The sequence below is a fragment of the Rhinichthys klamathensis genome, unplaced genomic scaffold (genome assembly GCF_029890125.1).
Source record: "Rhinichthys klamathensis goyatoka isolate OS25496 unplaced genomic scaffold, OSU_Roscu_1.1 h1tg000585l_1, whole genome shotgun sequence".
Taxonomy (NCBI): domain Eukaryota; kingdom Metazoa; phylum Chordata; class Actinopteri; order Cypriniformes; family Leuciscidae; genus Rhinichthys; species Rhinichthys klamathensis.
In genome coordinates this window covers 370,630-386,779 of record NW_026607045.1, presented here as the reverse complement: position 1 = coordinate 386,779, position 16,150 = coordinate 370,630, and the positions used below count along the sequence as shown (strand labels likewise).

The 16,150-nt window shown below is 37.0% G+C and overlaps 1 protein-coding gene across 21 annotated transcripts in view; it reads right to left on the bottom strand.

Annotated features, from left to right (window-relative positions):
* The window catches only part of picalma (phosphatidylinositol binding clathrin assembly protein a), a 48,562-nt gene that overhangs the window by 24,945 nt on the left and 7,467 nt on the right, over nucleotides 1-16,150 (bottom strand). For 19 of the 21 annotated variants that reach the window (XM_056240263.1, XM_056240272.1, XM_056240269.1 and 16 more), the window contains 10 exons: nucleotides 8,337-8,479; nucleotides 7,547-7,622; nucleotides 6,413-6,515; nucleotides 6,234-6,327; nucleotides 5,965-6,076; nucleotides 4,354-4,460; nucleotides 4,217-4,258; nucleotides 2,309-2,394; nucleotides 1,555-1,678; nucleotides 1,314-1,453 (listed from right to left, as the gene is read on the bottom strand). In XM_056240263.1, coding sequence (XP_056096238.1) covers nucleotides 1,314-1,453; nucleotides 1,555-1,678; nucleotides 2,309-2,394; nucleotides 4,217-4,258; nucleotides 4,354-4,460; nucleotides 5,965-6,076; nucleotides 6,234-6,327; nucleotides 6,413-6,515; nucleotides 7,547-7,622; nucleotides 8,337-8,479 — 1,027 coding nt within the window. The remainder of the gene's footprint in view (nucleotides 1-1,313; nucleotides 1,454-1,554; nucleotides 1,679-2,308; nucleotides 2,395-4,216; nucleotides 4,259-4,353; nucleotides 4,461-5,964; nucleotides 6,077-6,233; nucleotides 6,328-6,412; nucleotides 6,516-7,546; nucleotides 7,623-8,336; nucleotides 8,480-16,150) is intronic. The other 2 variants (XM_056240266.1, XM_056240277.1) reach the window with 1 other exon arrangement.

Here is a 16,150-nt window from a genome sequence, read left to right as displayed (position 1 = left end):
CCCCAAAAACACTCTGGTCCCCAGAGGGTTAAAGTGGAGACTTGGGGAGTTGAGGGGAAATTCACATGCAATCAATACCTCCTTCACAGCCAAATCCTGTCTGGGCAGGAATTCACACACTTACAGCACAAACAAGAGAACCGGAGACTGATTTAAACAGTTTTTTTTTTTTCTACACAAAGTCACACAGTTTCAGGACAGCAGAGATTAATCTGATTTGAAACAAACCCCTAACTGCAAGTATAATAGTAATAATGATGCTCGCCTTAGCAAGATCCATTAATAACGCATGTCCCCGTTCCTCTTTGGATGACATCATCATTATAAGCACATACGCCTGTAACGTAATTGCTGAGTTTAACTTGCCGTCACTGTGTAGTCCTGCATAGAACCCTAATAAAACACTGAAAGCTGAAGATTGATGCCAAACGATTGCACATGTGCACTCATGCACCAACTGGGAATATAATCACTACCAGCCGTGTATCATCAGAACAGAAAGACTGTGGAATCCATCATTAAATATACAGCAATTAGTTCTGCCCACAATCTAACTGGCTGAAAAGCATTTGAACTTTGCTGTTATTTAAAATCAACATAAAATGGCATTCCCAATATTTCACAATGTGACATTTTAACTTGTACAAAACAGTATAAAACAGTATAAAAAAAAAAAATGAAAACATAAAATATGAAAAAATATATCAAAATTACAAATTATATTATAATACAAATGATGTGTAAGAATTCAAATTATATTCAACAAGTAGACAAAAATACATATACAAATACATTACATATAAATTGCTCAAAAGTTTGGGGTCAGTGAGAATTCTTTTTTAAATGTTTTTGAATTTAGTGTCTTCTGCTCACCAAGGCTGCATTTAATTGATCAAAAATACAGTAAAAACAACAATATGAATATTACACTTTAAAATAACTGTTTTCTAAGTTTATATATTTTAAAATGTAATTTAATCCTGTGATGGCAAAGCTGAATTGTCAGCATCATTACTCCAGTCTTCAGTGTCACATGATCCTTCAGAAATCATTCTAATATGCTGATTTTTTTTTTTTAAATCAATATTGATAACAGTTGTGCTGCTTAATATTTTTCTGAAAACTGTGATACAATGTATTCCCAGGATGATGGATATAAAGTTCAAAAGAACAACATTTATCTGACAGAAATTTGTGTAACATTTATAACTATTTTACGGTCACATTCGATCAATTTCAAGCATTTCAGCTGAATAAAAAAAAAAAAAATGTTGGGGCACTCACCCCAAACTGTAAATATATAAAACTATTACCTGTTAGCAAAGCTACTGGATGTGGAGAACAGGTCAATGGCGTGGGCGGTACTGATGGTCCCCGTCGCCGTTGAAACAGGAGATGCTGCAGTCGTGGAGAATGTGGAGGGCTTCTTGGACAGTTCCTTCAAACGCTGCTCCTTGGTGTTGGTAAAACCAAACAGGTTAATTGCCTTGTCAATCGTGTATGCTCCAATTTAATCAGGTTTTATAAAAACTGATGTAGATGGTCGCTACGTACCTTAAGTGCTTTTAATCGAGCCTGCTCCTCCTCCAGAGCAGCCTGCTTTTCCCTCTCATCAACTTTGGTGAAAGAGATACCCGTGTTGGCCAAGGAGGACACCGCATTGGACAGCGTACTGGCTCTGAGTGGAAAGACAGACAGAGGATCTTATACAGTAAACATGCCACTGTTGAAAACACAAGGGTTGCATTAGTGGAAATCAGCACTACTAGCATTGGCACAGAGCACATTTTTACTGCTTCCGCTACAGGAACCAACTTTGACTCTTTTTGTGGAAATCCAGGGTCAACGTTAACGCAAAGCTTGCATTTTTTTAGCCTACATCCAAACTGCAAGTCATCAAATTCCTGTAAATTCCTCCTGTGCAACTTAGTTTAAACACCGTTGACTGATTGTCCTAGAAGTATATGTAGCATTGAATAAAATAAGACAAATAAATGGTTTATCAACTTATGTTCCATTTATGACCTGATAGAAGATAGCAATACTTCTACTACTTGGAAAAAAAATCGAATACTTAAACAGCTACAATATTTACGCACATTTTCAATATCTTGTGAATTTAGGTAAATACGATTTCTAGATGTCAGTATTATATTGTGGTCTGCATAAAAAACACTTTTTTTAACCTGACACAAAACTCCCTGAAACGCCTCTCCCACACACGCAGATCCATGCATGAATGCAGAGCATGAAGACAACAACCCCTTCACAGAAAGTTCAAAATTAACTGCTTTGCAAATCACTGTACCTGCTGGCAGCTGTGGAGTCTTTGACCTTTTTCCCCTCTAATGAAGCCAAATGCTGCTCGAGGGCGTCCAGAAGGCTACTAGGGGCCTGGAGGAATGGAAACATTACATTATCTTACAGGCCAGGACACACTCACAGACCACAGAACAGAACAAATATGCACACACAACATACAGTACGGGTGATCATTCAATTGGGGGCACGTTCAACAACATGAAATCTTGACCAATTAAACGTATCTAAAATGATCACGTCCTGAAAACACCTAAAAGACCTAACTATGAATACTAGATTTTTATGGTAGACATTTTGGAGAAAATTTTTAAAGCGGTAATGACATTTTTTTTAGGTTATAGCACAAAAAAATACAAATATATAGCCATCATATCCAATACAGTGGGCCGCTTTCTCTTTTAGCAAACATTTCTTTGCAAACTCTGCATTACATTGCCTCATTTACAAAACATTCTAGTGTCAAATGCTCCAAATAAACATAACCCTCAGATCCAAAGTCCTCTTATGTGTCAAAATATCAAGGTAAATAAATAAAATAAGAAAATAAATAATTATTGATTAGTTTGGAACTGACACAAAGCTACTCACAGATTAAGATTTTAAAATGAATCATATTTGTTTCTCATCACTTTTCATTCCATTATACCTAAATAGAACCTTTTATTTTGTTTTTGAAAAAATGTTTTCAAAAATGTTTGGCATGATTGTAATGACGAAATATTGGGTACAGTCTAGCTATATTATCAATATTACAACAATTATAAATTGTTCACAAATACTGAATGAACTGAAAGCCAGTACATTTTTATATAATTTTTTATAATGAATTAATTATTTCTATTATAAAAAATTATAATTTGATAATTTTCTTTACAGACACAAAAAACATACAACAAATATGAATGTCCCCCTAATTGGAGAATCACTACTGAACAAAAACACAGATAGCATGCAAAGGTACAAACCAAAGGCTTCGAAACAGAGAGAAGAGAGTGAGATGCAGGTACTTACACAAACTGTAAACTGAAAACGAAAGATAAGGAAAGATACAGAATATAAAGGTGGTAGTTTAACAAAGGTGTTTTCAGAGTATTTCAGAAACTGCAAAATAGTGAAGTAGAATAAAAACAAACCCAAAGAGCTTGCAAACGTAAACGTTTTTTTTTCTTTTTACGTAAATGATTGTACTTTTTTTATCTCTCACTCCAGTATATATTATAAAAATATATAAATATATAGGGGGGTATATAAATGTTTAAAAATCATCCAATGAAAAACTAATATTAACTCATCACGACCTCTGAATATTGAGGGGAACCTGTCCCACTTAATATTAATGATAATTCTGCCCTGCTGCAATCTTACAAAATGAGTCACATTCTTTTTAATACGGTCTCCTCAACACACAAACATGTAAAAACGTAGTTGTTGAAAAGAAACAGAAAACAAAAGAAACCAAACCTAAACCTAGACCTGATTCTGTCTCAACCCTGTAAGCTGCGTACAGTATCACACCTTTATGTGCTGTATGAATCAAGCATTAAGGACAGTTAGAATAGTTTCCCCCACAGTGTCATGCAGAGATGTCCGCATGCACCAGCGGTTTGCAGCTGCACTGCACAAGCAAATTAGCTGCAGTTCTAGAACTCTCAGATGACTTTTCCGTGTACAACTCATGTTAAGTATTAAGATTTCTAGGTAACTGCAGGTTAGAGAGTTCTACAACCCGCACTCGTGTGAATCCAATGTAGCCGTGCTAAGTTTAGCTGTGGAGCTCAAGCCGTGTCTTGCAGGAAGACGAGTGACAGATAAGTAGCCGATAGGCAGAAAGGGAAGACAGTCAGTCAGTGTAAGGTTTTCCTCAAAACCAAGGCCAATATATTTGTGTCCTCACCTGTGACAGGTCTGGTATGTCCCCTCGATCGATTCCCACTTGCTGTAATGAGCAGGAAAGTTTTTTTTAATGTGCGCAACATGCATATTGGCTCATTATATATATATACACACACACGCTGGCTTACACCATCTTACCTCTGCCACTTTGAGAAACTCTGAGATTCTCGTCATTCGAGTGAGGAATTTCTTATAGATGTCCAGGCCTTCTTTACACTGGGCTTTCTTCATGTCAAAGTACTTCTCTGCAGATGGGAAAAGGTATGAAGTCAGTGTGGTGAGCAGGACGAGGCAGAGGGCTGTGGGATAGCGGCGCGAGGCCGGTGGTGTGATTGATGATGGGCGACACCTGCGCGACGCACCTGTCTCGTATCTCTCACGGAGGAGCGGAAGCATAAAGGAGGAGCGACGACAGTGAAGATTGAGAGAGGACAGGCCTGGACTTGTGTTGTGTTTGTTTTACTATATGCGACAGCAGTCGTCCGTGAGGGGCTGCTGTCGTTTAATTTCGTTTTGTATTTGTTTATTTTATTATTAAATTGTGTGTTGAATGTTCGCCGGTTCCCGCCTCTTTCCCACAACATCTAACTGCGTTAGTCAAATTTTTTGATAGTTTTCCATTTCCGTTTCCCACCACATTTTCAGTGGGCTTGCTTGCTTCACTCTGTGACTTCACTAGACCGAGTTATGCTTGGCATCTGTCATCACAACATGACCCGAAGCAGCTCTCACTAGTGTGTCAGTCTCTCACAGAAACTCTCTTCCAACATGTAACCACTGAACGAAGCCAACAAATGCCGAAGCCACTGTATAGAGCGATCCAACACAAACACTCTAAGTAGGGCTGCTGTTTTAATAAACACTGCAGTAGCGATTTGAACTGCAATATGATAATCTCATATTGCTGCTGCTTAGATAGCATACATACAAAATAAGGCAGAATTAAATCACAATAAAAAAGCAGCTCTTCAACAGGCCTTGCAAACACTTAGCTAGAAAGCAATGTCTTTTGGCTCTGAATTAATAGAACTGAACAAAACCTCTTTTGCAGACACAAACGTACATAGATCTCTTTGCATTCACATTGTTGCTGAATTTGAAAATGGACTCGGATCTCTTTTTGCTGCACTTTAGTTGACTCAGTCCACAGTTTCTGTTTGGAACCCATTCACCTGAAATATACAGGTAATTGTATAATGAATAAAATAAATTATTTGTTAATCGTGAATTATTTTATTATTAATATTTGTAAGTTACAAGGAAGTAAAATAAAATATGCTTTTTTCATTTCAGTCATATCTTATTTTAAATACTTGTGCAACCCTACTTAAATGTTTCGTTATTAAATTCTGGGTTCTCAACATCAAATGATCAATCTTTGATAAGACATTATCACAAGGTCTGGATAACCAAGTTTAATCACACTCTCTAGCTAATCATCTTTTCAAGTTGAAATTTGCTCAGTTTTACTGCACTAAACAGTAATGTTGATCTTACTTGGCTCAAAAAATTAATTCTGAGACTAACTAGTTGTAGTTTTATGAGCTACAACTCCCAGGCAATAAACAAGCCGTCATAAAACTGAGTGACGTGTCAGGTCAGAGTCCTATGCAGCTGTTGATGAGTGGGTTGATATTGTAAGTTTAAAGGTCTCTGAAACAGGAACCAACAGCAGAGATAACTGGTAAAAGCCAATATGTAGGGCAGCCCACAGTGAGTATTGAAAGCTCAAGTAGGATAACAGCTCACCAAGCAAGTTGATGATCCCTTCATTATAGGCCGCAAACAGACGGATGGCGTCTTTAAACAGAAGCATGAATGCGGCGTTAATGACCCCGTTTGTGAGCTCATTGGCATTTACCTGCAGACACAAAACAAGCCAAACTCAATTTGATTTGGGACGGTTATGCTGCAAAGAACTGATAATTCTACAAAAACAAGTGGAAAAGACCACTGACGAAAGGTCAAGCTGTTTGCGGACATGTAGCAAAGTCTAGCTGTTGTCATCATAAACTCACGTTGAAGTCGAGGAGCGCATCCATCTGGTTTTGGATAATGGGGATGGTCTTTAGGAGCTTCTCTGTGTTCATAGTTCTCATTACACCGTCCGCCCTTTGACAACAAAAACGACAAGCACAAATCAGTAAAGAGAATTTTTGGGGAAACTTTCCCTTTAATAATTAGAAAATAGACTTACCCTCGTTTTACTTTTGTGAAGTCAAAAGCCACTTGTCTGTATGAGACTGCCTTTTCATTCAGGTAGCGGCTGTACCTCCGGATGAAGGTGGACATGTCATATCCTGCACGAAGAACAGAACATGTTGTCTTGAGTTCACAGCGACCCTCGGGTTGTTGAACTTAGTCATACAGCAAACTATATTCTTGTGTTCTGATTCTAGATATTTAAAAATGCGAGTCTTTGATGTTTTAGTTGAATCCTGAGCACAATATTTCAGTATGATTGTGACTCATTTTTATTGCTAAGAGGAAAAAACTTTCCTGTTTCCACAGGGTTAGTATAATGCATGACACAGCCTAGAACCCGTAAGCTTTATCTGACTCTACTAAGTATGACAGGTCATCGTGATGTGTACTAGTCTATGCCGCTAGTCATAAGCTCAAATACAAGCATACTAAAGCCAAAAGATACAACAAATAAAAGTATTACGGTACAAATACAGCTTCTACAATAATTAAGCAAATGAGAACAAGACGACAGAGATATTTCGTTCATCTTCGGAACACACATTAAGATATTTTTGATGAAATCTGAGAGCTGGCTCACTCCTTCATAGGCTGCTAGGTAATTTCATCTGCCGGCCCAGAAAAGTTTGTAAAGACATTGTTAAAATAGTCCAAGTGACTACAGTGGCTCAACCTTAAGTTTATCAAGTGACGAGAATACTTTTTGTGCGCATAAAAAACAAAAATAAAGACTTTATTCAACCATTAATTTTCTTCTGTGTGGGCCTCTGATGTGAGTTCACGAGAGGTAAATAAAACCACTAGTGCTTTATTTAAGTTGAAAGTCGGCCATGTTGCCGAGCAGGTCCCAAAAGGAGTTCAGGGAGAGAAGAGCAGATAGACAAACAGAAAGAGCGAGAAACAGGACCTAATTCTTCCACTGCAGACCCTCCAACACCACATCTGACCGTGACTAACACTAAAATGATAGAACTGTGAAAAGGCAGCCCGTGTTCTGTCAGCTCCTCAAATATTCATCATTTCTGCATTTGTCATAGGTTTGGTTCTTCATGAAAATAGATAACGCAGCTGCAATGTGTTTGGAAAAACAGAATGAGTAATGAGGTGTCGGGCTGAAAGCACCTACCTTGTAACCCGCTTTTGTCCAAAAAATTACTGAGGTTGAATAATGTGTTCCTGGAGGCCAGATATTGTACAAATCTCTGTCAACATGAATAACAAAGTCATGTTTCAATTTATTCTGAAGTTAGTCACCATGCAAATAAATAGTATTGTCGAAAGGGACAAGGGTAAAATTGATTGACTGTGGCACATGTGCTGTTTAAAAGCTTTAGCTAAAGCCCTAAAACAAAACTATCATCTAACACTGATGAAAATACCAAGAGTTAAAGGATTAGTTCACCAAAAAATGTAAATTCAGTTATTAATTACTCATGTCATTTCAAACTTGATTTACTTTCTTCCATGAACACAAAGGGTGAATCCTGGCCACTCTTTTTCCAATGTTGACTAAGGTTGTAAAGCGTCAAAAATGACACAGAAGCATGGCCATTTTTGAGACTAAAAGCCCCAGTTCTAATTCATTATGTTCTAAAAGTATTCTGAATCATTAATCATTCAAAAGAGTGGCCAGGATGTTTAAAAAAAAAATGAAATTAAAATAACTCAAATAAAAAAAATAAAAAAAAATGTAATTACAATAAAAAAAAAAAAAAAAAAAAAAAAAAAAAAAAAAAATAGAGAAAATAATAATAAATAAATAAAATAAAACAAAATTGTAGGAGTTTGGAATCACAAGACAGATTTTAAATTTTTGGGTGAGCTATTCAGGGGTTCATCAGGTTAGAGAATTCAGGCTAAAAGTGGAGAGTGTGTACAAAAGTGTGTGTGCATGTGTATGTGGGGGGGTGGCTGACCTCATTGCCGTAGACCATAATGTGGTGTGTGGAGATGAGAGATTTAAACACGACCACCCAGCTGGTGTTGGTGGTGCGCTCGAACAGCGTGTCGGCCAGCTGAGGGATGTTCACATTCATCTCGTTGGTGCACTGGATCAGATCTGGTGAGAGAGAGTTGAAGGAGGTCAATGTGTTAATAATTCAAACTGTCACAGCGTTTATATTGTGCCCTAAATAACTCAAACCGTTTTGGTTTGTTAACATTTGTTAGAAGAACCCTTCCATTCCAGATTTCTTCAAATGGCATACACCGTGTCCAAACTAGTGGTCAACTGATGGGTTATGCAATGACAGATGATGATACTGACATAAAGAGAACAGGGTGGCAGACACTATGATTCAACATACCTTTTTAAAGGAATTATTACTTTTATTCAGCAAGGATGCATTAAATTGACTAAATGCGACAGCAAAGACATTTAAAATGTTACAAAAGATAAACAATAAAATTCTTTCTACTCAAAATGTAAAAAAAAAAATGGATCATGTTTCCACAAAAATACGACGTTTTTTCAACAATGCTATTAATAAAAAATAGTTTCTTGAGCAGCACATCAGCATATATAATTATTTCTGATGGATCATGTGACACTGCAGACTGGAGGAATGATGCTGAAAATTCAGCTTTGAGGTCACAGGAACAAATTACTTTAAATTTTTTTTTTTAAGCAGTTATTTTAAATTGTAATATTCACAATGTTACTGTTTTTACTGTATTTTTTATTAAATACATTTTACTTAGATTGATTACTGAATTCACTAACAAAAAAAATAATATTCAGTAGTTATCACTTACAAATTGTGACAAAAGCTTGTTGGTCAAAAATCCCGTTGCATATTTTATTGCAAGTAAAAAAAAAAAATTCTCATTGGCTATGCAGTTTCTCGCCAGTGTGAATCTCAACAAAATTACAAGCATTTTTTTTTTAAAGATTTTAATTAAAGTTTTTTGTATTATTTTTGTTGACAAATTATTAGTCAATAATTATTATAATTCCATTAGCATTAAAAAAAAATTAATCAATATAGCATGACAAAATATTGACTAAATGTACAAGACCATTTGTGTAAAAATAACATAAAAATGGGTTGATGCGTGAAACTTCTGTGTCCTGTTGTTAACCTTCAAACTCACTGCCACAGTTTCCAATTTAGTGACATCATATAAAAAAGGTCGGCTAACCTATAGTGAAAGCCGCTGTTTCCAGAGAACCATCTGACTCTGTGAACGTGTGTGATGCTAAGGTGCCGCTGCTCAGTGCGTTAGCATTCAGAGCTGACATGGTGAGAGTGAGACACACGCATTGATATCCTGTGCATTATTAGTTCTTTGGCTGGGCTCCACAGCCATCTGCGCTCCGAGAGCAAGAGCGGGATCCCTCAAGGCTTTCTCTACGCCACGGACACTGTGAGACTCATTCAGGGCTGCAGCTTATCATGCCATTCATGAAACCTCCCACAGACGGCGAAGGAGGACAAATGCAGCCTCTCTCCACTGGGAATCAGATCTGAACGGGCATATATCATCTTAATGTTTTCTGGAATCAAATGAAAGAGAAAACCATGGAAGCTGGTTTCCGCCACAGAATAAAAAACAAAACAAAAAAAACCTTAACTGCAACTATATATTTTACAATTCAATTTTTTTCCCTTTACAACTGCAGGTTTATTTCTCACAATTCTGACTTTTTTCCCCTTCGCAGTTACGAGTTTAGATAACTGTGATATACAAACTCACAATCATAAGGAAAAGGTTAGAATTTTGAGATACTTCGCTTTTTTATTTCTTAGCGGGCACAAGCTTTCATAGAAACCACTTCTAGACATACTTAAATGAAAAGGCCACTTCCACCCCTTTTTACAACCCATGTCAAAGACAAAAAAGTAATTACACTCTGCCCAACAAATTGCCAGCCGATATTCGTGCATACGCAGCCTTTTGAAGTGGGATAGTGAAAATATGCTGCACAGTGAGCATGGGTGGTCAACAGAATGCCCTCTCTTTTACAGATAACATCCACCATTTAAACCTGCACAAAGGCTTGGCTACGTGACAACAAAAGACTTTTCAGAGCCAACACAAAACGCCTGTGCGGAGCATGACGGCGCTGAAAGCGTACACGTCCATGAGGCTCAAGTGAACGATCAAAGCCAGAAGACGACGTGGCCTCGATGTATGATGGTGTTATCGTCCTACGACAGGGTAACCAAACACTGTTGGGTTTACCCTACACTCCCTTATGCCAACAAGCACATTTGAAAGGAGAAATGAGAGATCTGAAGGACTCATTTCCAATCTAGACCCACCCAGTCTGTATCTCTCTCTCTCTGGAGTGGAGACAGACATGGTTGATGGCCTAGACTAGAGGGTTGCATGTGTATCCAACCATGTGATGGTCATGTGACGAGTAAAAAAAAAAAAAGTCATGTGACCTGCTCTGCCTGAAGATTAAAGCATCTGACATTTTCCCTGATGCTCAGCCTACTTGAAAGCAAAAAAAAAAGAGAAATTCCCAAACTTCGTCTAATCAAATATCCACGCTATTCTGACATCGGTGCTCATAATGTGAAATGCCTCCAGGGTAAATAATGCAATATTCAAAGTAGTCGCACTCCAAAATGTGCACTGACAGTGTTCTCTCAGTTTCAACACTGACTTTATTTGCATCCATAAAATATGTTGAAGGAAAAGGTAGATATTAAAGGGATAGTTCACCCAAAAATTTAAATTGTCATCATTTACTCAACCTCATGTCAACCCAAACCAAATGTTTTACTTGAACTCTGAAGAACTTGGAATAAAGAGCACAAATGGTATACATTTAAGACGCTTTTGCATCTTTTTTGAATACTGAAAGCTCTAGTCTCTATTAACTGTAAAATTCATTGGGGAAAAAAAAGTTACTTTTGTGTTCTACAGAATAGAGAAAGTCAAAATGGGTTTGAAACAACATATGGGTGAGTAAATGACAATATTCATGTTCTATTCCTTTAAAATGTATCGTGTGCTTCGAAACTTAAGAATAACAGGTCACTGCTGCTGTGGTATAACCTAATGGAGAAAGTATTTATTTTAGACCTGACCCACCCAATGATTAAGGTTGAATTATGCAAAACTACACCAATAAATACCCATTTCCTTATGGTAACAAACAATGTATTTGCATTTGAGTCAATGACAAGACACACTCATTTTGTCCGAATTAATCAAGTTAATTAAAAATACATTACAAATGTAATTCAAACAGTCAATGACTGCAATATACCTCCTCTGTGATGAACATGTTTACAATTTCGTGGTGTATCTGTCCAGATGAATAAACAAATTACTGTTTAAAAGTTTGGGATCAGTCGGTAAGAATTTGAATGTTTAATGTAAGTCTCTTGCACCAAAGGCTGCAATTATTTGATCAAAACTATTTTAATACATTTCAAAATGTAGTTTATTCCTGTATTGGCTAAACTTCAACATTTGTCAGTGTTACATGATCCTTCAGAGATCATTCTAATATGTTGATTTGGTGCTCAAGAAACAATTCTTATTATCAAAATTATTAATGTAATTTAAAAAATAAAATTAATGACCCCAAACTTTTGGATGGTAGTGTAAATATTTAGCTAAATATTTTATTATTATTACTGGTTTTTAATATTTAAAATAAATTTAAATGTTTGTCAGCCAAATGAAAGTCATCGCAGTGTAACCAATATGCAGAATTATATATATATATATATATATATATATATATCAAGGTTAGTTAATTCCATAAAACGTGATGTTCATATTTTAGTGAATATACAATTTATTTATTTTTTTAAGGAATCGGATGTGTATCATTATTGGATCCGTGCATTCGCTCTTAAAGTGACAGCAGCCTATAAATACCTGCTGCGTCTGTCAATGTAAATCATACAACAGAACAGAGCTTTAACAAGGATTAATATAAACTTATACAGTGAACACTATAGTGTTTAGGCCCAAATATTACATTTCTGTACTTGAATACTACAACTAGACCTTACTTTATTTGTAACTTTGTTATATTTATCTATGCTTGTAATTAGTGTATTTGTTTTGTTCTTAATTTTCTACTGACTGTTCACTTGCCTTTAATAATGTTTGAACTTTAATAGTTAGGCTAATAGTTTTGCTGTGGTATCAAAGCCTATTAAAGTGTGCTTTAGTTAATAAATGGAAGGCAAAGTTACATTTGCCCCCTAATTTGTTTTTTTCTTGCTGACCGGAAAAATGATCCGATCCATGACTCAAAAACGTAATATGATACGGACCTTTAGTTTTGAGATCAGTTGAACGACTAACAATTACACTTCAAGAACTTTCCACTTGCATTTTAAAATAGATTTTGTAAAGACATATCCTTATTTGTCATTGACCCATTTGCATTTCATAATGCATCAATATCAGGAGAGCGTGACTAGCGTTAATAATTAACAAGGAGAACTGTTGATTGTCAAGGGACATTGATCTCAATGTTAGTGATGGGCTGGGCAACATACTGTCATATATTAATGTATTGTGTGCCTGATGAAAAAAAAATCATGTTTTTTTCTGTTTACAAAGCTAAACAGATGGATGATGTTTGTGGAGCAACAACAAACTTGAAGTCCTAATGGCATCAATACAGAATAATGGTTTCTAGTCTTAAAAACATTTCTTTTTGGAAAAAGACAGGAGAACAGTTGACTCAGCAACAGGATGCTGCAAACTTCCTACAGTTCATAGAAGGGAAACCGATTCAACATGAATACTTTTAAACGGTCAGTCATAAAACAGACTGATGGAGCTATTTAGACTCTCTGATCCCTGAACTGGACAAACGCCATGAGGCTACAAGACACACAGACCAAGAAATAGACAAAAAACAGGTAGAAACAAACAGTGATGGAGAATAGTGAGGCCGACATGGGTATATTTCTCCATTGGGCTCTGTTCCACTTCAGGCAGACCCATTTGTGAGGGCAGAGGACAGGAAACCATTAAGTGAATGATTGCTCCCCTGATTCAAAGGCTTTAACTCGCAGACAGATAGAAGACAGCATCCTGCTCTGCATCACATAAACACGATCCACAAAAGGCCTACTATACCTGCAGACTAACCTGGACGGAAAGGGAAAGACCAATAACACGGGTCAAAACTCTTGAGAGTTATCAGGTAATATCAGATTAGATACAATAACCTGTGCCTGTGATTCACTAAATAGTAGGTTAAAGTCAAAATCCCTCCGGCAAGCTTTCTTAAATTTAACGTCATAAAGAGTCTTCAATAGATGAAATGGTAAAACAAACGTCTTGATCATTTTAAGATGTCCTTTATTTGGGGGGATGAATAAATCGCGATACACAGCCCAATGTGATTATTAAACTTCAAAAGCCAATGATTTAAAAAATAAAAAAATAAATCGAGCGTTGCAATATCAAAAGGCGGTGCTGTTGGGCATTCTACAGGCACGCGCAACAGCGTTTCAGACTGCATCAAAGTGTTTCGCATCGCAATCAGTGAATAGTGCACATTTATGCCAAGCGATTGCTTATGAAATCGAGTTGATGAATTATGACAATGTCTACTTTATAATCTTTATTGTAATATGTTTTAGACGGATGTAAGAATTCATATATTATCTCCCTCATCTGAATTTGAAGGATCAGTCCGCAATAGTATCGACATTTCAAAATAAGAGTCCACATTTTATTTCTGGCCATTATTGGTATTTTGGTTACACAATAAACTGTATTTAATTAAAATTAATTTTCATTTAATTCATAGTAAGCTATTGTAGTTTCTGGCTGTGATGTTCCCCCACAGGAAGAAGAGACTAAGAGCATTATTTGACACATATTATTCAATATATAGATTTTAGTCTAATTCATTTTGTAAAACTAAAATCATTAAAAAAAAACCAGACATAGATGTTTTAAGAAAATACTCTAAGAAAATGAGGAAGGGAGAACAAAAAGCCAAAAGCCTTAATTATTGTGTCTCAATTTGACGTGAAATTATAAAAGCAATTAACAATGAAACGAAATGCCGAGACAAAACTAAGACTCAAGCTTGTTCTCTGTTTCAGTTGGTCAGTGACGCTGCTGACATAGTAGTGAGAATGCTGAGGGAGAGGCAGCAGCAGGTCAAAGTTTAAAAGAAGCAACAGTGGCTATCAGTGTGGCACAGGAAGGTGCAGGTGATCAAGCAGAATAGTTCCAAGTGTCCCATTTAGAGAGAGACATTTTCTGACAAAGCAAGGAGAATGCTACCATTTAAATGCTGTAATATCATAATATGCATAATATTATGTACTCAAAATGAATTTCATTAAATAAAAATATTGTTAAAATCACACACATTATTATTTGTTGTTTGTCACATGTAGACCATTTTTGTGCCGTGGGTAATAGGAGGATTTTCCACCGACTATACCACCGCAAGTATAGCCAATTTCAAACCTGTGGGAAGCACACATATACACTCACCTAAAGGATTATTAGGAACACCATACTAATACTGTGTTTGACCCCCTTTCGCCTTCAGAACTGCCTTAATTCTACGTGGCATTGATTCAACAAGGTGCTGAAAGCTTTCTTTAGAAATGTTGGCCCATATTGATAGGATAGCATCTTGCAGTTGATGGAGATTTGTGCGATGCACATCCAGGGCACGAAGCTCCCGTTCCACCACATCCCAAAGATGCTCTATTGGGTTTAGATCTGGTGACTGTGGGGGCCATTTTAGTACAGTGAACTCATTGTCATGTTCAAGAAACCAATTTGAAATGATTCGAGCTTTGTGACATGGTGCATTATTCTGCTGGAAGTAGCCATCAGAGGATGGGTACATGGTGACCATAAAGGGATGGACATGGTCAGAAACAATGCTCAGGTAGGCCGTGGCATTTAACCGATGCCCAATTGGCACTAAGGGGCCTAAAGTGTGCCAAGAAAACATCCCCCACACCATTACACCACCACCACCAGCCTGCACAGTGGTAACAAGGCATGATGGATCCATGTTCTCATTCTGTTTACGCCAAAATCTGACTCTACCATCTGAATGTCTCAACAGAAATCGAGACTCATCAGACCAGGCGACATTTTTCCAGTCTTCAACTGTCCAATTTTGGTGAGCTCTTGCTAATTGTTGCCTCTTTTTCCTATTTGTAGTGGAGATGAGTGGTACCCGGTGGGGTCTTCTGCTGTTGTAGCCCATCCGCCTCAAGGTTGTGCGTGTTGTGGCTTCACAAATGCTTTGCTGCATACCTCGGTTGTAACGAGTGGTTATTTCAGTCAAAGTTGCTCTTCTATCAGCTTGAATCAGTCGGCCCATTCTCCTCTGACCTCTAGCATCAACAAGGCATTTTCGCCCACAGAACTGCCGCTCACTGGATGTTTTTCCCTTTTCACACCATTCTTTGTAAACCCTAGAAATGGTTGTGCGTGAAAATCCCAGTAACTGAGCAGATTGTGAAATACTCAGACCTCGGCCCGTCTGGCACCAACAACCATGCCACGCTCAAAAATGCTTAAATCACCTTTCTTTCTCATTCTGACATTCAGTTTGGAGTACAGGAGATTGTCTTGACCAGGACCACACCCCTAAATGCATTGAAGCAACTGCCATGTGATTGGTTGATTAGATAATTGCATTAATGAGAAATTGAACAGGTGTTCCTAATAATCCGTTTGGTGAGTGTATATAAGAGAATTATTAAGTGCTGCGAATAACTCACTTTTCAAAACACATTATAATCAGACAATATTG